Source organism: Thermobia domestica, chromosome 13 (genome assembly GCF_964235325.1).
Source record: "Thermobia domestica chromosome 13, izTheDome1.hap1.1, whole genome shotgun sequence".
NCBI lineage: Eukaryota > Metazoa > Arthropoda > Insecta > Zygentoma > Lepismatidae > Thermobia > Thermobia domestica.
Window position 1 is genome coordinate 99879639 of NC_137466.1, and position 25527 is coordinate 99905165.

The window sequence follows — 25527 nt, forward strand, 5'->3', positions numbered from 1 at the left end:
TTGCATGATATCCTATACATGTTCGATTTGTATGATATGTCAGGTGACCATGCGGTCCGGGTAAGCAGTGGTTCCTTCCTCAAAAAGGTTTTCACATTCCAGAGTACATGTTGCCAGTTATTGTCCTGCTGAAATGTGGTATTCGGAGTTGACCGAAAGAAGGATATGATCTCCTCCTCCTCCCCAGAAAGAATTTTCATAACTACGTATTTTTAATACTTGTGTTTCGTCTGACTTACCGACGCACTCACTGGGGATCCATCAAGTCAGGACCCTGTCAATTCTTAGTAACTCGACAGACATCTGTACACATTCTTAATAACATTATACTTGTTTTATCCAGCCAGAGAGAAACTAATCCAGCCACAGAGAAACTAAGCGAACGGATCGGGAGAACATTCCCTAGAACAAGTTCCCCTATAAGTTTTAAACATTTAATTACGGGTAGTTAATCTAGAAACAAGAATGCTTGCAGGAGAAAGTCTCTCTTCCATTTCCCTCTAAAAGGTCATCTTTCATCCCGGACAGAGACTTAATATTTTTATAGCCCAGCATATATTCACCTTAAATTTAGGAAAAATCGACCCTGTACGGCGATGGGTATAAGACATATTTTTTAAAAGCAGTCGAGCATATGACTACCAACAACTGAAACATTACACCACTGCTTCCAGATTAAAATATGTCAGAATTCAAAGACTCCGACGATACCTCTACTTTAACGATAGAGATTTTTTAATGTAATGAAATGCTGGAAACATAATAAGCTGTTATTTACAAGTACGTAACAAATTTCTATCCTAAAAAAATGTATTTTACCCTGTACTTTTTTGAGTGCATTAGAAACACTCAAAAAAGTTTGGGATCTGTTGCTCAATCCGAACTTTTATCTATTATTCAGGTATGATTGGAACTTTTGCGCAAAAAATAAAGAGAAATTGTTCTGAATCTTAAATAACGGTAAATCAATCATACAATTTATTTTATTTTTTAAATAAATAATTGTTAAGAGCTTTGCCCCAGTAATCTAATTATTTACTATTATTTCCTGATTTCAAAGCAGCTCTTGCCATATTTTTTTCTAAGAATTATGTCCTCATTAGCAATAACGACGTATAAAGTTTTCCATGATCACACACAATAAGTGCTTCTAGACAGTGGAGTTTAGAGTATTTCTATGATAAAATAGCCACGAAGTATTTCATGTTTATGTCATTTGTCAATGTAGGTGAACCCATCACACAAACTGCAACGCCACAACTGAAAAACATGAGAAAGATGGTGATATTGATCACCAAAAATTACAATAAAATTTGTTTTCTTAAAAAAAAAAAAAAAAAAGTAATCTCACAAGTCAGTCAAAAGTGATATCGTCATGTCCCTCATAAACAGTATTGAATCAAGTTATGAGGAAATATCAGTTTCTTTTATTGAGCACCGCCACTAATAACAAGAACCAGTAAACATTTGAAAAGTCTAATATAATAGGTGATTAACGAGAGGTTTTTCTTTGCTATCGATGAAACAGACTAGTCGCAGCTTTGCTTTAATTACCTTAGCGATACTTAGACCTCGTCCCAGTAGACATTCAAAAGAACATCTCATAAAGGCGGAAAGCTCAGATGATTTTTTAAAAACAAAAAAAGAGCTATGAATCAGTCAACAAGAAAGAAGCCCATTTCATGTATAGTAGTACAAGTTGTTCGACATGAATGTTTGTATTGAAGTCTTTTGTATTGTATTTTCTTTGTATGTGGGACTTAGTGCTGTGGGTAAGTTGGGTACTAAATTGCATATTTTATCAAGATAAGGACTGTACATGATCAATTAGATATGGTCTAATGCAAATGCATGGTCAATGATCTTTAATATCATTTTAACTACCAGCGGCCATTGTATCGTATTAACTCTTTTAGCTTATTGAAAGAAAAAAATATGTATATGTTGAATATTAGCGAAAATGTTGAACTAGACAATTACTGAACTATGCAACATGTGAAGTATTCCGAGTAGGTGTGAAAATCTCCCATATTTAAAATCCCAATTATACTTTTGAGGTAGGTAAAATGAAATATTTAGTTGAACGATACATGGTAATTTTATATGGCATTAATTGTGTGAAAGTAAATGGGTGGAATCCGAATGATCACGTTTTCCGCCACCATAAACTCACATGGCTTCTCATCGAATCTAAAATCCTTCATACCAGAAGTGAGCTCTCCCATTAAGACATAACATTTCTTTCAAGATACTATCAAATTTCAATATCGATTCGCTTCTAAGGTAAAGTATATTTTTATTTTTTTTTAAATATAAAGTACAACATGCACTAAATCAGGGATGCAAATAACCATTCGCCCGGGGCGAGTGGTTCATCAGTTCGGGCGAGTATTTACTATCATACCGAAGGTAAGTAAATTATTTCTATTGTGGGATGTGGGCTAGTAAAATTTTGTTGCTTATTTGCATTCCTGCGCTAAATATTGATTATAACATCAAAGTATTAAGGAGATAAATTGTGACAAATTTAAATTTGGTTCATTCGCCTCTGATTACCTTTTTTTTTTTTTTTTTTTTTTTGCATAGGCCATTTCCAACCACAAGCGGTTATTAACAATGGACCGCGAAATTATTTTGGCAGTCCACGTTAGCAGGTGGTCAGTTCTGGCTTTTAACATGGTGCCCCTTCACCTATAACTTGCGTGAAATCCTGAGATATGTATATACATTGTTCTCAAAGATGCGTAGCGATCTACACTAATCTCTTCAAGGAGCTATGCTAAATGTGCCTACTGTTTTGAATAAAGTACAAGCACTTAAGAAGTAGTTCTTTGAAAAACACATTTGCGAAAAAAAAATAATTTGGAAATGTTTCTCTTTCTCAGAAAATATTTTATTGTCTCTGACAAATAAAAAACAGGTATTACCTGTTCAAAATCTCAGCATGTTTCTTGGAAATCTCAATCGTTATTATCCCAAATTCAAAAAGAAGGTTCTCAGCATGAGATTATTTGCAAAGCGGGTGCTTTCACAAAAGATGTGGACCACCAGTACTCTTTAGAATGAATGAAGAATATTTCGATCCGAGCAGGAAAGCTTTGGAATTGTTAGTAGCGACTTTTTTGAACTCTGAAGCAATTGTATCTGAAGTATGGATAATAAATTACAAGAACCAACTAGACGTTGATACCGCTCTAAGCTACATTTTGTAGTTTCAATATTTGACCCATGGATCTAGAAGATTTTGGCAAATTCTACAATATTATTAGCGTTGAGGCCTGATTAAGGCGAAATTAAAATACCGCTAATTATAGAGTAATTTTATGGCATCTTCAAATAGATAAAAAATAATAATCAAAAGTGGAACAAGAGCTCGCTAAACAATATTATTTTACATGAGATACCGTTATCACGACTCACTTATCCGCTTTCGATTTCCAGCCATTTAGAAAATCGGCATTTATTTACGCGTTTCTAAATAGTTGCAAACGGAAAGCTACTAGGTGACTCGTGATAACGATACCTCATCCAAAATAATATTGTCTAGCGCGCTCTTGTTCCACATTTCGATTATCTTTTTATCTATTGGAATATATATATATATATATATATATATATATATATATATATATATATATATATATATATATATATATATATATATATATATATATAGTCCAAACTATCAATCGCTGCGCCTCGGCTCGGCTATTGGATAAACGAATACATAGTCTAGTGTATTAATAGCCGCTAGATGTCAGTTGTCTTCTGTTTTGCTTGGTAACCTTCATATGTTTAAAATGGCTACTCCGCAGCAGAAGCCATTTTGTGTTCTCGAGTTTGCGAAGTACAATTCCGTGATTGCAGTGCAAAGACGTTTCAGGTTGAGGTACCAAATTGATCCTCCGAATGGGTAGAATATTCGCAGATGGTATCGACAGTTTGTAGATCTAGGATGTGTATGTAAAGAAAAGAGTCCTGGCCGCCCTCGTGTTCCAGAAGAAAATGATGCACGAATTCAAACTGCTTTCCAACGTAGTCCTTTAAAATCAACTCGTCGTGCCAGTCGGGAGTTACAAGTGCCGACAACAACAATTTGGCGTGTTTTGAGACGTCGGTTGGTTATGAAGCCGTACAAGTTACAGCTGTTACAAGCTCTGTGTCCTGATGACAAACGCAAACGTGTGGCATTTTGTAACAAGATTCTGGATGCTATTGACAATGATAACACTTTTGCAGAACGCATCGTGTTCAGTGATGAAGTGACTTTCCGTATTAGTGGTCAGGTAAACAAACAAAATGTTCGAATTTGGGGCCTACAGAACCCACATGCAGTCATTGCAGTCATTGAACATGTACGAGATTCGCCCAAAGTCAATGTGCTTTGTGCGATATCCCGATCATCTGTTTGCGGCCCATTCTTCTTTAATGGAAACACGGTTAACAGTCAGCAGTATCTCGCTTTGTTACAAAACTCGTTGTTTCCGAGGCTGCACGAAGACAACTTCATTTTTCAACAAGACGGGGTTCCCCCTCACTGGAGTCGCCAAGTGTCTGAATATATGAATGAAACTCTACCGAACCGTTGGATTGGTCGTCACGGAGCTGGCGACTTAACATGTCTCAGCTGGCCTCCACGGTCACCGGATTTGACACACTGTGACTTATTCCTGTGGAGTTTCGTTAAAGACAACGTTTATGTACCACCACTCCCACAGAACCTGGAAGAGTTGAAGAACCGGACCCGTACTGCCATAACATCAGTGACGCAGGACATGCTTGCTCGAGTATGGGAGGAATCAATGTGATATTGTTCGTGTCGCTGATGGTGGACATATTGAACATCTGTAATTTGAACTTTGAACTGTAATTTGAACTTGAGAGGTTCGTAAATATGTGTGTAAAATTTCATATTCGTATGTCTTAAAGTTCGAAATACGTATATTCTTTTTGGAACAAGGTGTGTATATATACGTGGAACAGGGTAGAGAGGTTCTGTAGCAGAAGGGCCAGTTACTCGTGGAATAATTAGATTTTAATTCTTCTGTTTCCGATCACAAAAATTGCAACCGTTTTGTATAAAACTAAGAAATTAGATATTTTACGGTTTTTTTAATGTGTTAATTTCTGAATTTTAGTGTAGAAATATAACTTTATTTTTAGAGTTAGATTTATGAGATAAGTTAATGATGAAATGGGATTCTAAGAAGCAAATGTATTTTCTGGAAAATGAGGTACGTTTAAAAGCAAAGGAAAACCACATATTCATGAAATTATCACACAGCAAGTGCTGGATATTATACAATATTATTACCGTTTAACGAAAGAAAAAAAAAAGTCCAAAAATGAAATATATAACACTCATTGTATTCCATTGAGCTGAACAAAATTATGCGGACAAGCAGTGTTCGAAGTTTAAAAAAAAACAAAAAAACAGAGGGGGTATGTTTTATTACGATTTTGACAACATAACGGCTATCTAAATACTGAATTACAGTAAGGATATGTTGTCTAAAAGATCGTGTTTCTATTTAAATAATGACTGAAAATCATTGGAGAGCTTCTCTGTAGTTACGGAGGCGGACATGGATAGACTTTGATTTCCCAACAATTTTCTGAAAAAGTATTCCCTTATATTGTATTATAGAGAATTATACACGAGAACCCTCAAAAATCAGGTTTTTATATTAACAATTTCCTGCGGGAAAACTCAGGGATCTCCACTCGACTGAGGGATATTCCAAACCCCCGGAAGTTCTGCCGCCACAGCAGACAATTCCTAAATCCGCCCATACTCAAAGAACTAACACACATAAGAAAGAAACTATTCAATATGGCACATCAAAATATAAATTAGATGAACTTCTTTGAAGACATCTCATTTTTAAAAACAAAGATAGGAAAAAGATTTTTAAAAATGTCGGTGTTGTCAACTTAGAAATTATTCCTACTTAAGAAATAAGATCTTTTCACGTGCTAAGCTATTCATCAATTACCGTATAAAAATTGATTTATTAAAGGTATTATTATTAAAGGTAAATAATAATATAAATATTCATTATTCTTCTCGTAAACAGCAACAAATACACATTACGCCCATAAAATGATTTTTCTGACAAAATTTCAAATTCAAAACAAAAAAGTAGTTGTGACTCTAAAAGTAGGTAAATTCATTATTTCAATGATAATAATACATATGAATAATAAGTGCATCCAAATGGACTGCGAAATTTCAACTTTTCTGATCTCGACCATTTCTCTTCGGTTTTTGACAGTCCGCGAGTATCGAAAGGTTGAAAATCCCCGATCTAGTGTCCAAAATAGCTGAATTACGGATCATGACACAATAGTATTTTTAAATTAAAGAAAAAATAGTTTCTTCTAACTCTTCTTTCTCCCATTCCTCTGTTTACGCTTATAACGAAAGAACACGTACTACAGATGAGCACCTAGCATATCGCTAACAATAGCCAGACCAGTGATGTGCCGTAAACTATAATTTTACGCCTACGCCATTGTCTACTGTAATCTATACGTAATCTACATTACACCTTTTCCCGTGTAGAACTATGTAGACAACCACTATCAAATGTAAGGAACAATTTCGTTGCTCGTTTGTTCATATTTCCTCATTCAGTTGTTTTGCTTCGGTGCAGCGAAAGATTAGGGAAACGACTAACATATAAAAAGTAGAGGGAATTATCTAATCTGTATGTTTACTCTGCTGTGCACATACCACTTCCTTACATTTTCCACTTCGAGCACTGCTTTTATAATGAAATTTACAAAACTAATTCTCACCTGTGGGCTTTCAGTCTTGAATCTGCTGTATTTGCCAATTTTTTCTTGCATATTTTACAAAATGCATAATATTTTTCATTTTCCTTCATCAAGACGAAACTAAGTATTCGAAAGTTACTATTCGCTGGTCTAGGCATTTTATTTTGTACGCAATTTCGCAAGGTAACGACAAAATAAAGCTCCTTTATTGTCCACGATGCCATATTAAATTACGTGTTGTTGACACATTCTACATAGTCTACGTTGTTTACATTGTCTACGCATAGTTGACAGGTAAACGTAAACTATCATTTTTTACGCGTAGACGCACATCTCTGAGCCAGACACTGCACATTCATCCTAAGTGTTACTGCCTCACACATCTTACCTGTTCCAAGCTACAGGTGTTTATATCATTTTATGACCATCTGTATATTCAACTACATTGACTGGAAAACTTCCTTTTATGAATTTCTTTGATACAAGATGCTTATCAATAAAACTCAAATTTTATATTAAGTGCACAAACACTAGTTCATAAAACATGAAATTAATTTCCTATAATATTGTAAGATGCCTATCTATAATATTAAGAATAATCACTATTTAAAAAACAATACTGTAGTTGCACTACTACCGGCAGTTCAGTTCGTACCATAATACCATGTAAGACACAGACACATCACATACACAATTAAATATTACGATCCCAGTTCGATTAAATTATTTTAATAATCACCAAAACATATCACGATACTTATTTCAATAAATTAAGCTATTTTTGTTACTTTAAAACTTTGGTGATTTAAACTTATCATTCATTTTGCAGAAATGATACTTAATACTTATCATTTATTTTGCAGAAATTAAAACTACACTTCAATCACTTATTATATCTTTAACAGCATAAATAAAACAAGTTTAAACAAGTCTGGCAACAAGATTTGCTATCATAAAGTATCAGACTATTGTCCTTGTTGCACTATAACTAAATACACATAAACGTTATCATTGCAACCATGAGTAGTTTTTAAAGAATTTCTAGCATGGCACTTCGTTGTAGAGTTCAGGCATCTGTCTCAACTGGAGCTGGATAGAAAATACTTTTAGTAATATTTATGTTGAATATGCGACAATTTCTCCCCTCCAAATCATTTTAGATTTTCACAGTGTATTTTCTCACACAATACATTAAACTTGCATTGTGCATTGCTTACAAAATAAGTAATAATATGACAGGTTACGCTTGTGAACTTGAGAGTGGTGAACCAGGAGAGTGCATTCCGCTGCCACAATGTTCTGCAGCTCAGGAAGGGTTGAGAAGAGGTCAAAAACCGTCTCGGTGTGGAACAGAAGGAACCCAGACTCTTGTCTGTTGTCCTGGAGGGGCGTCCGGTGGAGGCACAAGTCAAAAAAGTAAGTACGGAAATCATTTTCCAATCTAACTCATACATTAATATAAAGTTAGGTAAACTTCAAATTTGAAAGCGACATTTAATAGAAATTCATTTGGTAAAGAAAAGCACCATTTTAAAAAAAACTGGTAAATGATTGTTAGGACATATAAAATTTAGTTGCATTATTATGTTACTGTGCACTCTCAACGTATTACGAAACCAAATATTAATGAAGTAAATACTATTTATCGATTTACTCGTTAACTGTTGGTATTTTTTCACCTACTAATTTTAGGTACGTTATGTGTTTAACAGAGAGACGTTAACGTTCAGTAATCAACGAACTTAAAAAGTTTGTTACTGAATTATCTGTCTGTGTGTCTTTCTGAGTGTTTGTTTGTTATTTGCGGTTTTCTTTATTTCAATTTTGATCCCTCCATTCGATAGACCATCAAAAACTATCTGAGAAAGTGATGGAATTTTCCGCGTCATTGTTACTGTTCCCGAGATATTGGCCAATAAATGGCCAATTTTCGGAGATTTAAGGAGCCATATCTCGGGAACCGTAAGTCATAGAGAGATTATATTGGTGTTATTAAATACCTAAGAGAATGGTGAACATTTTTGCACCAAATAGTAACCGATGTCCAGTGTCCAACTGTCAACCGTTCCCCAGATATTGGCCAAAAAAAGTTCGAGTTTGCGGATATTTAAAGAGCCATATGTTGGGACCGTCGTAGAGAAATTATATTTTGTGAATTTTTGCTAGAAACAGAAGACGGTGCGGATAAAAAGATTTACAGTTATTCTTCCCGCTCCATCTTTACATTCTTTTCAAGTTGATTCTGGCAATGCATTTGGAGCATTCTCAACTGGTTGGTATATTGCAAACATTTTGAGCTAGTCATTCGGATTAGGATATGTTTGAACATAAATTTTAAAGATTGGACACAACCGATGTTAGATGTGCAAAGACCAAAGCTTAAGCTGCCAGGTACTGATCAAAGCTTCTTCTAAATTTTCTACTCTGATTTTAGAGATATAATCCAGCATGGTGCCTGGGGGCGCGGTGGCTCAGTAGTAGAGCGTTCACCTCTGGTGCTTGGGGTCCCTGGTTCGATCCCAGCTCGCGCTATGTAGACTTTGTGGTGGACAAGCACCGTGCTCGTGGGTTTTCTCGGGGTTCTCCTGTTTCCTCCCACTTTCTTCATTACACTATTTCATTCATTTCTCATCATCACCGTCTCCTTTAGCCTAACCGGCATAAACGTGGGACGTAAAATTAAAGATCTCATTTCATTTCCAACATGTGCCTAGCATTACAGTCACCTTATTTACAATTATCTAATTCTTAAAATAATTTCCAAATTTTTAAATAAATATTTATATTTAAAAAATGTAAAGTAGCAATTTTCTTACAAATTTTACTTCATTTGTGTCCTGCCTTGAAAGCATTCTCTGATGAATAAAAGTCATCTTGGACAAGTGTTATTCCAATGCTTTCAGCAGAGCTTTAAGCTTTTAGCCCAAATACGTATAAGCATCTTTATTCTATCAATTATTATTTATTCACTCTTTAGTTCACTTTGCAATGACAGAATTGCTAATTATGCGCAAATCGTTTGCTATAAGTTGAATGGTATGTTTAAAAGATGCTGTTTTTGCTATATACGGAATTTTGAAATTCGAGGTGTATGCTGTCAAATTTCAGTATCTAGATTATCTCTGGGAGGGGATAACTGTTGCAATATCTGTTCTATGGCTTCTAATATATTGTAGAGAATATGGAGAAGAAACATCTTTATGTACTACCCAACTATAAATAATGTATTAGCCGTTACTAATGCAAACAATTGTAGTCAACAGCACAAAAGAGGGCGGAAATTAACACTCTATTAAAAAATGTTTATAGCTGTTTTAATACTTAACCAATTTTCATGAAGCAAAAAATATTTTGTTCCTTATAATGGTAGCATTATTATGCATTGCTAAAATTTCACATAAGCACTATCATTATCCACCAGTTTTTGTAAACGGTTCGGGATGTTTGTGACAGACTTCAGTAGATACTCCAGCTGTATGTTTGCAAGAACTTGGCGAATTTACTCCTTCAATTCATTAAGAGTTTTTAGTTTTGTGCAATAAATTTACACTTTTACCCGCCCCAGAGCAGGCCCGCAACTAGAGGGGGCTTAAGAGGGCCTGGCCCCCCTAAACTTTTCGTGGCCCCTCCAGACTTCAATACAAAATGCTATCATTAATACAAAAAAGCACAATTTAGATATTTGTAAGATAACTTTTAATGACTTGGACCCCCTAAATTATTCATGGTCCCCAAAACCTCTGTGGCTGGTTTCGGGTCTGCCCCAGAGGAAGAGGTCACAGGTCGCAGACCTTGGACAGTATTAGGTCGAGACTTTTTGCTAGCCATTCAAGAGTGCCATGATGTCGCAACCAGCGTTCTGATAAATGGGTGTCGAGCCACTCAGGGACAGGACGTGCGAAATGAGACAAAGCCCCATCTTGCATAAAGATTAGGTCGTTGTAAATGTCCCACATGAATACAATACCGTGAACATAATCTTCAAGCGTAATAAGGTATCATTCTGGATTCATTGTGTCCCAAATGACGTATGGATCTACAACTTTCATGAAAGTCTGCCACAGCACACTGTGACCTTCGGGCGATGTTGGCTTTTTTCAACAACCATCCTCGGATCTTCTCCCAACAATTATGTCGGTTAACAAACCCCGTAACATGAAACATGACTTTGTGTGACCATAGGATATAACTGAAAAGATCGGACCAGTCTTCTCCATACTCCAACCGATGATAACAGTCTTTCGGCGATAACTCCTGGCAGTGATGTAGCTTCTATGAACGAACTTCAACTCTTCCTTCAGAACAGTTCAGATTGTGTGTCGGGCTAACCCACTTTCGCGATAGGTCTGTCTTTGTCATTTCTGAATACTTGTGGAAGTGAACATTTCCTGAACATTTCTGAATACATGGAAGTGAAGATTTCCTGAACCACTTCCACATTTTCCTCCATCCTGGATGTTGAGAGGTGATCGCGTCTCCTAATAGGCCTATTTGCTACAGAACCTGTATTCATTAGCTTCGAATGGCAATTCCGAGGCATTCCGAGGCATTTGCATCTACCGAGGCACGAGGACCTTTCTCACTTACCAACCCTATACTTATACCACAGATTGCCATACCTTGTATCAGGACGCCAGCTGATTCCGCTCACGCAAGATTAGACGTTGCGCCATGATGCACCATTGATGCCTACAATGATATAAATGAGATATCATGTAATGAGGTACCATTGTAAGGATTAAATTTGCTCTTTGTTTCGCGGAAATTGGTTAAGTATTTAAAAAAAAAAATATTAACAATTTTTAATAAAGAGTTAATTCCCACCTACCCTGTAGTAAACTTTTATCACGTAAAATCTAGGGAATTCTTCGTCCCTAATACTACTAAAATCCTAACGCCGCCTGGCCGTCACTTTCAATCAAGGAAGAACTTCATCAAGTCATAGATAGGTGCAGCAGAAAGGTATATGCAGAAAGATGTCAGCAACAAAGAAGACACATATTATTCGTCTTATAAACGCCCGATTTGCAGGAAACGGGGAGAAGTACCAGATGCTAAATGAAGCTATCTTGTTTTTCTGTCCAGCATAGATGCTGAAGATCTATCTTGGTCTTTGACATTCATCAGTCAATCAAAGAGGTCATCCAATTATAAACCATCATGGACTTAGAATAATTCCTTAGCTGTCATCTTAACACAATCTATTTTTATAGAATATTCAATCTTCAACTACAATAGCGTATCAAAAAGTTTTCGGATCAGTTCTGTAGTACTCCAACAGATGACAGCACAGGGTTGCGCTTTTAATTATAGTGAAATTGAATCTTGATAAGGTAATGTATGAAGATACATTGCTGTGTTAACATCGAGAGTAGTTCTAGTGGTGGTTTTGTGAGTAGATACGTGTGAACGTACTATATTATGGACAAAAGTAAGAACAAAACGAACCAGCATGAAATTTTGTGTTAAACTGGGAGATCGACAGGGATATTAAACATACTGTAGTACGCTTTCGGCGATAAGACAATGAATAGTACGCAATGTTCGGCACAGGTAATTCAAAAGTGGAAGAACGTCCCTTGAAGATGACAAGTGATCTGGTTGACCTTTCACGAGACCCATCCTCAAAAATTTGGAACGAATTCGGAAACTTGTGCATGACGATTGTCATGGTGTGATCAATGATATTGCAGACATTATTGATGTGTTGAACAAACTTGACAGTGACATGGGGCATGTTCATTGCCAATGTTATGATTGTAACCACTGCGAGAGCAATCTTGTGCTGCCATCTGTTGCCGACCTACACAATCTGGAAACTTTTTGATAGACCATGTATACATTCCATTACCATTAGTTATAGTCAGAGAAACCAAACATGGATCCCACTAAGTTTCGTCTTCTTTTTCAAAAGTCGATACTTTTCTGACAGTCTATTGGACACTTTCAAACCATAGAGGAGCATAGAAAGAACATGGTGGAAGTGTATTGGTGGATTGCGTTGTATGTAGGTCTTCGTCATCAGTGAGGTTATATAGTACCCAGTATAAAATGGAATGGTCTTCCATCGGGAATCGAATCCGAGATCTTGTGCACCAAAGGAAGTGTATTCGGAGAAAGAAGCGATTCACGACTATTCGCTCGCTTGCTAGTGCATACCCACAGTAATATAATTTATTTATTTATTTATTACGTAAAGAATGTAGAAAAAATTAAAATAAGTTCCATAAAATATCTGGTAAAAATCACAACGTGGTTTTCGACGCGCAGCGGAGTCATACTGTTCGTTCGTTGTATAATAAGGCAGTAGCATTTACAGATGGTGATCAGAAAAATGGAAACACCTGAACGAAATTACAACTTACCAGATTAATATGGTGTCGGGCCACCTTTCGCCTTCAGAACAGCCTTGATGCGACGTTGGATGGAGGCATAGAGGTCGTGAATGGTAGCAAGTGGAATTTTACACCATTCCTCGTGCAGAGCATCGGCTAGTTCTGTGAGAGAGAATGGAGGTGGAAATCGTCGTCGGAGTCGTGTTTCCAAGACGGACCACAGATGTTCAATTATGTTGAGATCTGGGGATTGGGCGGGCCAGTGGAGGTGTTGAACTTCATCCCGATGTTCCTCAAACCACGCTGCAACAACGCCAGCTGTGTGAATGGGTGCATTATCATCCTGGAAGATGGCGTCATTGTCCGGGAACAACATCCGGACCATAGGATGCAAGTGGTCTCCTAAAATTGCGACATAATCGTTGGCAGTGATTCGTCCGCTAAGTGTGACCAAAGGACCCAATGAAAACCATGATATGGCGGCCCACAGCATCACCGAGCCGCCGCCATGTTTCACAGTTGGGCGGAGACGCTGCAGATCATAAGCTTCTTTGGGCGTTCTCCACACATAAACACGGCCCGTGGTTGGGAATAGGGTGAAGGATGACTCATCCGACCATATCACACGTTTCCAGTCCTCAACGGTCCAAGTTGCATGGTCGCGGCACCATTTGCGGCGTGCGAAAGCGTTATGGTCCCTGATGAGCGGTTTGGTCCGTGCAACACGACCCCGTAAGTTCATGTCATGTAATTCGCGAAGGACTGTGATTGTCGAAACAGGGTGGGGGAGGTGCTGATTGAGTTCCTCCGTCACTTGCTCCGCAGTGGCACGACGGTTTTCCGTGACAATGCGCTTTAATACCGGGCGTGACCTGTCACTCATGATTTTCTTCCGCCCACTGTTCCGCTTCCCCGATGTGGTTTTCCCGTGTGTTGTGTAGGCCGTCATCACCTTCGACACTGTCCCACGCGACACACCTAACACAGTAGCCACTGCCGTCACACTCACTCCACATAACCACGCACCAACAATTTGCCCTCTTTGATAATCTGAGAGGTGTTCCATTTTACACTACCTCCGTCTGCTGCAGCCACTGGACACTGCTGTTCCATTGCGCCTGACGTTGTATGGAGACCGACCTAACACACCACCACCAGCGGTCCGGCGCTGCGGGCGCTACTACACCACTGCCAACCCATACATCTGACGTGTTGCCAACTACAGGTGTTTCCATTTTTCTTATCACCATCTGTACTTTGAGCTGAGAACGAGCACTGAAAGCTGTCGGTAATTGAGGAGGTTGAAGAGTAGGATGGGAGTCAACACGTTTTAATGGAAGCCAGTCGCATCTTAAGTTATGCGAAAGTCTCGCAAATGCATTGTTGTATTACATTCGACAAGGATCAAGGTATTTATTTACTTTCTGCCAGGTTTTTTACCATCATTGTTGCCAGGTGTAGGTGAGAATTACTCATTAGCTGGGAAATTTTGCGTTAGCGTGAAAACTTATGTTAGTGAAGTAGTATATTAGAGTGCACTTATATCTAACACATAATATCATTATCATTATTATTTTCAATTAGCTTTGTGAGAATAATTAAGTGATCTTTCACCAGACGCTGGGATGTGTCGTGAGATTGTTGTTGAAAGTGTTTCCTCAACATGTCAGAGAAAAATATCGTGGTATAAATATTCTTAAATCTCAGTTGTAGAACACCTTTACATGACTCTCAGGTCTTGATGCATTGGGAGGGGGACTTCAGGGTAGATAGGAAATTTTAAAATGTTAATTGCAACAGAAAATTGATTCATAATAAAGTAAAAGACACAAGTAAATTATTCCTTGTGCGTTTAGTTAGAAGCTTGCCTAAATATTTAGGTTACATTTGTTGTTCACATTGAAGTTGGTGGAAAAAGGCGATATGAGTCATGTTCAAGTGCTTAAAAGCATATATTTTTCCACGTTTAACACTCTAAAAATTAAAAATAATGGGAGGCCAAAGCCGGCCATAGAATAGTTTCAAGTCTGTAAATGTAAAGAGATGGAAGTTACAAGATAGTTTAATATTTCTGCATATGAAAAGTATGATTGCGTTTGTGGATGTGAGGATACAAAACGTTAGCTCTGCTTTACGTGTTTGTTGTCCTCTTCTAATACAAGTGAGACTTGGACCAATATGCGCTTTTGTAACTCATTAAAAAAATGTGACGAAGCACAACAATTCAAAAGTTCACTTCAATGAGGTAAATAGTTTGGGAAAATATGATAATAATATCGTAGAACAACTTGATGGTATGTTTAGATGTAATATTGAGAAGCATAATGAACAAGTTGCGCAAATCGGACACTCGCTTTCTCAAGTAATTAACTGTATCGAATTTTGTGGAGCCGGAGACCACAACGAAACGCAATCTTTTTCGGATCCTAAGAGGTTTTTATCTTCTAACTTCGCTTTCGAAAGACCGTCTTAAGAAGGATATTCCATTTAGAGGGACATCGAAAGATATTCAAAATGAATTATTGCAGCGCACGTTGAACATGTACTATACTTAGTGATGTGAGGTGGAAAATTTTCCGCGGAAAATTTTCCCCTATAGTTTTCCGGAAAATTTTCCGTTCTAAACAAATATCAGTGATCAAGTAACAAATTCCTCATTAACCATAAAATTGATAGAATTCATGTAGAGAAATTTTAAAAAGTGAAAGATCGTTTAAAGAATCTGAAAATTTTCAAGGCTTAGAAAATTTCCAGTACTATGTAGAAACAAGTGACACATTATTTCATGAATCGAAAAATTTTCTGTCGTGTATAGAAAAATTGAAAAACTTTTTGGGTCAGAAAATTTTCATCATTTTAAAGCAAAAAGTAAAACAACTTTTTATAAATCGGAAAGTGTTATTTCTCTGTAGAAACAAGTGAAAGGAATTTTCATGAATCGGAAAATTTTCGTTACGATGAAGAAACAAGCGGAAAAATTTTTCATAACCGGGACAATTTTCAATATTATGTATAGTAATGTTAGGTGGAAAATTTTCCACTATATTTAAGTGCACACTGAGCTATAAAATTGAACTCTGTAAAGGAAAGTTAGACAGCAACAAATTCTAATTTTCTAATTAGCTTTTGTGAACCGAAAATTTTCTAATATTTCGAGTTGGCAAGTAAAAACTTACATAGTGTTTCTCTCTGCAGGTGTGTGTGTTTCTAAAGTGCAGGGAACATAAATGGAGTTCGTTAATATACCAATGTTTAAAATGTAACAAGAAAGAGAAAAGAAACCTTTGTGAATTTATCAATTATTTCAAAAACAGAAAATTCAACTATTTCTTCATACATACGCCTGTCTATATAATGTAATAGCTACATAAAACATAAAAGTTCCACTTCCTTATAAAGATTGTTTTTGTAACAGAAAATAAGAAGAAATGCTTTGATTTTATTGTGTTTAAAGTTATGAAGAAACATCGTCTTACGCGTATTAAATTAAAGAAATATTATTTTGTGAGATCAAAGGTGAATTCTGAGGGAAGAATACATCGAAGTTTTTGAAACATTTTTGCACAAATGAAGAATCGTTAGATTTTCACTTCATGAATCTTTTTTCGGACAATATTTGTAACAAATAAATTTTAGGGCTAAACAAGTATGTAGGGATAAGTGGAGTATGTTTCTATGAATCGGAAAATTTTCCGCTTCAAAATATTCCGGAAAATTTACATCACTGACTATACCATGATGCTAATGAGAAAATGAGAAAATGAAACACGCTCATTATATTACAATAATAGCAGAGGAAAGTACAGACATCTCTTGTATTCTCTAAATGATCATATATTCCAATTTATATTATATTGGGATAAGTCTGTCGAACGATTTTGTAATTTTGCAAACTCAAATGGTCAGAGGGAGGGTGTATGAGAGAGGAAATGAAGTTCGATCTAAGTTAATAGGTATTACACATCCATCTGGCTTGATCACGAGCCGCCGCTGTTGAGAAATATAATGAAACATGTGGACCATGTTTCGATGCGTTCTTCCATTCGTTCCAGTTCCAGACTTTCTATCTAAACGTTTCATTAAAGAAAGATTTCGTGTGATAGAACTTGAAAAATTTATTCAGCAAAATTAATATATAAGTTTCACGTGTATTAATAGAATACACATTCAATAAAACACTAAATATATTAAAAACAATTGTGTAGCAGCTTCGACAAGATATGCTTTCCTCCATCACATACTTTCATAATATGTTGCCGAAACTGTTACACAAGCATTTTTAATATATTTAGTGCTTTGAATAGTGTGTAATTTTCTAGTACATGTGGAACATCAAAGTTATAATGAACGATCATTTTGGTAATAAAATAATATTTATTTCTCTCACTGTTTGCTGCTATCTGATCTAGTGTGTCAGAAATATGCCAAAGCTGTGTATTCAAATGAAGAATCTCAAGCACTGCTCCCTGCTGGAGGAGGCCAAGAAGTGTCCAATTGTGCCATCGTTCACACTCCCCTCGTGGTTGGTGGAGAAGATGCTAAGCCGAAGGAATATCCTCATATGGTAAGTGTTTCACAACAAAATAATTTATACTAATCACATTTCAAAATCAGACAAACTGTGACTACGTATCCACATATCCGGTCTACAAAGCTGCCAGCAACAGTCTAACAAACGACAGGCAATCCAAATTCTCAGAATTTATTTATTGAAAATTGTCAGCTTCCCTTCAATTACAAAATGAATCTTTTAATCTGAGTCATATTATGAAAAGTTACGGAGTTATCAAATGCCTTCGTAAATGACATCTTGACAAATTGCAGTGGTTCCAATTTACGGTACAAAAGTAAAATAGAACATAGATTTTGGTATTTCTCAAATAATTGGTGTAACCAAAATATCGAAATATGTGTGGAAAATGAAATGAAATGAAATGTTTATGTTTTACGTCCCACGATTATGCCGGCTAGGCTAAAGGATACGGTAATGATGAGAAATGAATGAAATGGTGGAATGAAGAAAGTGGAAGGAAATGAGAGAACCTCGAGAAAACCCACGCACATGGTGTCTGTTCACCATATAGTTCACTGGGTGCGAGGTGGGATCGAACCAAGATCCCCATGCACCAGAAGTAAACGCTCAACCCCTAAGCCACCGCGGCCCCTGAAATATGTGTGAGTTAAACAAATAATAGTTATGAATAATCTTATGAATAAAATATCAACGAGGAATAGATGTTGAAGTGATATTGTATTTGGGTTTGGATTAAATAATACATTTACCTAATGCAGGTATCAACATACGAACGATTATAATATTTAATCCTAAGGATCTTGAATTGTATTTTATTTATAATTTTTTAACTATGTGAGATAGTTTCTTGCCTTTCTTTTGAAATATTAATTTAGGGATATTCCTAAACTGAACAGGAAGTTTCACAAACAGTACAATAAAAAAATTGAAAAGTACAGAAATTTTACATCTTCATGCAAAGCAAAGATTTTTAAATAAAACTGTATCATTTACATATATGATCGACTGGTGTAAATATAATGGTAAGTGCTACTTTCGGTAAAATAGAGTTATTAGGTGGAGTGGGTTTTACACAGAAAATTCAACTATTTTCTGTATGTAGGTAGTTTAATTTCGGAAATGTAGCTACAAAAGGCAGAGTAAGCTTGTTTGGTATGTGTCATTGCAGTGAATTGCGTGGGAATGGTCAACTCTCTTATTCAGTTTACTCGAAAGTAAGAAAATATGACATATTATTATGTTTGACTGAGTCGCATGGGAGGCTCTAGAAGGTCAAAACTGGGGGGGGAGCAACCGTAGCCCAGACTACGATAGATGTATCATGAGTTTGCTATAAACTGTCAAAAATATATAAATATGTAATATTTTAAATTATTTTTGTCATTCAAAAACTGAGGGGCCTAGGCTCCTTGGTCCCGGACTAGATGCGCCACTGCCGAGCCGCTCATTTATAGAAGACGCAGTTTTCTGTAACAGGGTGTTAATGAATTAAAGTATTAATAAACTAGAGCGACAAATGTAAAAGGTGATTTTTCACATCAAAATAAGAAAAGAAGTTTCTATAGGCAAAGTAAGGAAAAGTGTATAGTTTTGGAGCTAGCGATATTCAAAAATACATCGCAGCCCCCGTTATTTCGAACACGAGGAACCGTTGATGTCATGGCTCATAAAATTTTCGACTATCAACCGATACACTTAGTAGTAGTATTGGGGACACTCTGCCGAACTTTTGATTATTTTTAATGAGGGGCCCCAAGGCCCGGGGTCAATGACCTAGGGGTACATAGGACCACCCCTTCTAAATTTTGGCAGGGGTACCATGGCCCACCCCCTAAATTTTGGAAGGGATACATAGGACCACCCCCCTTAAATTTTGGAAATTGCCAAATCTAAAAATTGGGTGTGGTAGCCTAAGACCACAGTATGTACCTCTATCAGTATTGGGTGTCTATGTCGTTCCCTTTTATGGGTAAAAAATTGCCAAAAATTCAAATTTCGGGGTTTTTTGACCTAATTTATCTCCTTGGATGAGGTCCTATTACCTTATATAGTTATATGGGCGTATACAGGGGTTCATTACCTTTCATAAGACATGGGTATATTAATGCACCCCTTGAAAAATTTGGGAGGGGTACCTTGGCCCACCCCTTAAATTTTGGAAATTGCCAAATCTAAAATTGAGTGTGGTAGCCTAGGACCATAGTATGTACCTCTATCAGTATTGGATGTCTATGTCGTTCCCTTTCATGTGTAAAAAAATTGCCAAAAATTCAAATTTCGGGGGTTTTTGACCTAATTTATCCCTTTGATGAGGTGTTATTACCTTATATAGTTATATGTGCGTATACAGGGGTCCATTACCTTTCATAAGACATGGGTATATTAATGCACCCCTTGAAAAATTTGGGAGGGGTACCTTGGCCCACCCCTTAAATTTTGGAAATTGCCCAATTTAAACATTGGGTATTATAGTATAGGACCCTAATATGTATTAGGTTAAATTTGGGTGGTCCACCTCATTCCCTTTTAGGGGTACAAAATTGCCAAAAATATAAACGTAAGCAATACGTTATACCACGTGTTTGGTTTTTGGCCTAATTTATGTGCTTGGATGAGGTCCTATTACCTTATATAGTTATATGATCATGTATAGGGGTCTATTACCTATCATAAGACATAGATACATTTGTGCACCCCGGGAGGGGTACCTTGGCCCACCCCTTAAATTTTGGAAATTGCCCAATTTAAACATTTGGTATTATAGTACAAGACCCTAATATGTATTATGATAAATTTGGGCGGTCCACCTCGTTCCCTTCTAGGGGTACAAAATTGCCAAAAATATAAACGTAAGCAATACGTTATACCACGTGTTTTGGTTTTTGGTCGATTTTATTCCCTTTCATGAGGTGTTATTACCTTATATGTTTACATGAGCGTATACAGGAGTCTATTACCTTTCATAAGACATGGGTATATTGATGCATCCCTTTAAAATTTTGGGAGGGGTACCTTGGTCCAACCCTTTAATTTTGGAAATTGCTTAATTTCAACATGTGGTGTCATAGTACTGGATCCTAATATGTATCATGATAAATTTGGGTGGTCCACCTCGTTCCCTTTTAGGGGTACAAAATTGCCAAAATATAAACGTAAGCAATACGTTATACCACGTGTTTGATTTTTGACCTAATTTATCTCCTTGATGAGGTCCTATTACATCATATAGTTATATGGTCATGTATAGGGGTCCATTCCCTATCATATAACATAGGTACATTTGTTCACCCCCGGGAGGGGTACAATGGCTCACCCCTTTAATTTGGAAATTGCTCAATTAAACATTTGGTATTACAGTATAGGACCCTAATATGTATTAGGTTAAATTTAGGTGGTCCACCTCGTTCCCTTTTAGGGGTACAAAATTGACAAAATATAAACGTAAGCATTACGTTGTACCACGTGTTTGGTTTTTGGCCTAATTTATTCCTTTGGATGAGGTCCTATTACCTTATATGGTTATATGATCATGTATAGGTGTTCATTCCCTATCATAAGACATAGGTACATTGATGCACCCCTGGAGGGGATTCGGTATCATAGTACATGCCTCAACATGTATCATGAAAAATTTGGGTGGTCCAAATCGTTCTCTTTTAGGGGTACAAAATTGCTAAAATATAAACATAAGCAATATGTTGTACCATGTGTTTGGTTTTTGGCCCAATTTCTCCCCTTTGATGAGGTTTTATTACCTTATATGGTTATATGGTCATGTATATAGGTTCATTACCTTTCATAAGACATGGGTATATTAATGCACCCCTTGAAAAATTTGGGAGGGGTATCTTGGCTCATCCACTCGGTTTTAGAAATTGTTTAATATAAGCATTTGGTATCATAGTACAGGTCTTCAATATGTACCACTATAAATTTGGATGGTCCACATCGTTCCCTTTTCATAGGTAAAGAACTACCAAAAATCAAATTTCGGAGGTTATTGACCCCTATTTAGCACGTTATATGAGTATGTAAAGAGGTTTATTACCTTTATATGTTTATGTTCCGTTTTAAATTTGGGAATTATCAAATAACAAAATTCGGTAAACGTTTTCTAGGACCCATTGTAGATGTTGATGTTCCTCTTATGGCCAAATATTCAAAATTTAAATGTTATTGACCGGCTTTATTATTGAATAAGTACAGGATTTATTACTTTTTTTTATAAGACACAGGTGTATTTGTGTACCAATCTTAAATTTTGGAAGGGGTACATTTCTTATTGTCGTATCAATAATTGGTAATTGTTCTTAAAATTGGATAGTATCTCATTCATTGGGTAAATGATTGTCAAATATGAGTATGATCACGTGATCGGTTATTGACCTATGATGGATTAGGAGTCCAGGACATTGGTACATTTAAACTTTGTAGGATAATTTGAGAATGCGTCATTGGTTTTGATTATTCCCGCCAAATATAAACGTAAGCAATACGATGTACCACGTGATTGACCTTGAGCTTTAGAAATCTGATAGCTAACCTTATTGAATCTTATGACTCATAGACGAAAGGCAATAATGCTACAACAGTTTGAAATTTAATCATAAGGTGATGTGATCTGACACTAGCAAAGTTATTGTTAATGCAATTTGATTGGATGATCACTATCTTTCCTGCAATCTGATTGGTTGATCACTATCTTTCGTGCAATCTGATTGGTTGATGATTTTCAAATCTTTGCTGTATTCAGTTTTTAAGTTTTGTTTAACATTTAAAAATCTTGGTTTCGTTCAACATTTTGCACTCACTGATAAATATGATCAAAACCGTTTATTTGTTAATCGAATAGTTAAAAACCGGATAAAGTTTGACGGTTAACCGTGAAACGTAAAAATTTTTAGTTTGAAATTTTTTGGGTTGAAACTTTTTGTTTGAAAATACTTGCTTTCAAATTTTTGTTTGATTTTTTGTTTCAGAATTTTGTGTGAATTTTTTGTTTCAGAATTTTGTTTGATTTTTTTTGACAACTTTTGTTTTGAAAATTTTTTGTTTAAAAATTTTTCGTTTGAAATTTTTAAAAATTTTTTCGTTTCAAAATTTTGTTTAAAATTTTTGTTTGAAATTTTTTGTTTCAAAATTTTGTTTGAATTTTTTTTCGTTTCAAAATTTTGTTCGAATTTTTTTCGTTTGAAATTTTTTTGTTTGGATTTTTTTTCGTTTCAAAATTTTGTTTCAAAGATTTTTGTTTGAAATTTTTGTTTCAAAGTTTGGTTTGACATTTTTAAAAGTTTGTGCACTCATTAGTAAAGAACCGGAACTGTTTAGAACTAAAACCTTTGGCAACATTGTGGTGCAATAGTACACATCAGAATATGGGGTTGTACTTGAAATGAAAAAAACACAATTCATTGAAATGGATCATTTTATTACACTCCACATACATCCATACCAGATAGTGGTTCTGGATATTGTCGATACAATGTATTTTGAACTTCTTGCACTAGTTTGTCTTTAGCATATAATTTTAATTCCAGTTGAAGTCTCTTAAGGTCTATTGCAATATCAATTGGTGGAAACTCAATGTCCATTTGATCACAAATAAACTGTTTATCAATACAGGTATGCACCCACGAACGATGTTGACAACCATCACAATATCTAGATACATGTTGTACAATATGCATGACACATTTTTCAAAATAGTACTTTTTCAGGAATATACTAGTTTTGTTGCACACTTCCACTGCATGTTTCACACACTGAAATACGCCGATGAATATGTTCCATTCTGTTTGCGTTAGATACACCATGTTGCGATGGGCATGAAATGTACTCTTTTTACGTAACAGCATCATCTTCTCTTCGAGGACTGTACGCAGCACCACTTCATGATTTGAGCCTAATGATTTGACTATGGTCACATTTAGCTCATCATGAAAATAATCGTTCATTTGGTCGATTCGTGAACATAATATTTGCCATTCTTCACAGGTCAGTTGTACACCAAATTGTTCTGCTTTGCCCAATCGAATCACAGGTTCAAATGTTCTAGCACTGATACCAATCATCACATGTTTTGTTTGAAATATATTTATTGGATAATAGCTTGCGAAGATGAACTCTTTATCGTTAGAAGTACACATCTTTCCTCCTGAAAAGCACTTGCTCAAATGATTTCGTGGGATGACAGTGTATTGGTTGATTTATAGAACTACGGCTGACGTCATTGGTAAGGAATGTGCTGACGTTTGAATTCATGATTTCATCACAGTTGCTGACGTCATGCCGACCAACCACATTCATACAACTACAGCTGACGTCATTGGAAAGAAATGTGCTGACGTTTGAATTCATGATTTCATCACAATGGCTGACGAATCTGGCTGTGTACTAAATTCAAGTTGATGACTTCGACCCAAGAATCCTTTGTAACATAAAGATACAGATCCAGTATTTAAGAAACGCAGCAGTTCTTCTTGTTTTGATGCTTCCATGGGTAAATATCTTGCTGGTAAAATTATATTCTTATCATTTTCAAGCTTCACTACGATTCTTAATCCAAACTTTGTAGGGATCATTTGGCTAGCTAAGATTCTATAAGGTACATTCTGTTGTAAATCAGTAATCTTGGTAAATGATTTCATCACATCACGTGTGTTTAGAAACTGCAGACAAGTAGCCATGATGAAGTTATCATGAATACTAACTCGAACGATACTTATATATGATGCAAAACTGATGAAGTTGCATTATCATGTTCTGACGTGTACTATTGCACCACAATGTTGCCAGAGGTTTTAGTTCTAAACAGTTCCGGTTCTTTACTAATGAGTGCACAAACTTTTAAAAATGTCAAACCAAACTTTGAAACAAAAATTTGAAACAAAAATTTTTGAAACAAAACTTTGAAACGAAAAAAATCCAAACAAAAAATTTCAAACGAAAAAAATTCGAACAAAATTTTGAAACGAAAAAAAATTCAAACAAAATTTTGAAACAAAAAATTTCAAACAAAAATTTTAAACAAAATTTTGAAACGAAAAATTTTTTAAAAATTTCAAACGAAAAATTTTTAAACAAAAAATTTTGAAAACAAAAGTTGTCAAAAAAATTCAAACAAAATTCTGAAACAAAAAATTCACACAAAATTCTGAAACAAAAAATCAAACAAAAATTTGAAAGCAAGTATTTTCAAACAAAAAGTTTCAACCCAAAAAATTTCAAACTAAAAATTTTTACGTTTCACGGTTAACCGTCAAACTTTATCCGGTTTTTAACTATTCGATTAACAAATAAACGGTTTTGATCATATTTATCAGTGAGTGCAAAATGTTGAACGAAACCAAGATTTTTAAATGTTAAACAAAACTTAAAAACTGAATACAGCAAAGATTTGAAAATCATCAACCAATCAGATTGCACGAAAGATAGTGATCAACCAATCAGATTGCAGGAAAGATAGTGATCATCCAATCAAATTGCATTAACAATAACTTTGCTAGTGTCAGATCACATCACCTTATGATTAAATTTCAAACTGTTGTAGCATGTATTGCCTTTCGTCTATGAGTCATAAGATTCAATAAGGTTAGCTATCAGATTTCTAAAGCTCAAGGTCAAATCAATCACCACCAATGATCTTAGACTATGAGCTGTGACTAAAGTTCAATGTATTGTTTCAAATTTCGCACCTTATGTTAAAATTCTGTTTATCACCATTCCCAAATTTAAAGAATACTTCTCTTGATATACCTAAGTCTTAGAGTTAATCATATCATTATATGTTCAATAAGGTCAATAATGTCCGTCAATTGTTTACCTGAGTAGAACCAACTGTTTTCTAGAAACGTGTACTCAAACTTAAGAAGTACCACA

The 25527-nt window shown here is 35.7% G+C and overlaps 1 protein-coding gene across 1 annotated transcript in view; it reads left to right on the forward strand.

Annotated features, from left to right (window-relative positions):
- The first annotated feature begins 1695 nt into the window (after nt 1-1695).
- LOC145669254 (venom protease-like) overlaps nt 1696-25527 on the forward strand; it is a 41289-nt gene continuing 17457 nt past the window's right edge. Inside the window, exons 1-3 of the mRNA XM_081737575.1 lie at nt 1696-1772; nt 8020-8196; nt 17525-17679. Coding sequence (XP_081593701.1) covers nt 1709-1772; nt 8020-8196; nt 17525-17679 — 396 coding nt within the window. The 5' untranslated portion in view covers nt 1696-1708. The remainder of the gene's footprint in view (nt 1773-8019; nt 8197-17524; nt 17680-25527) is intronic.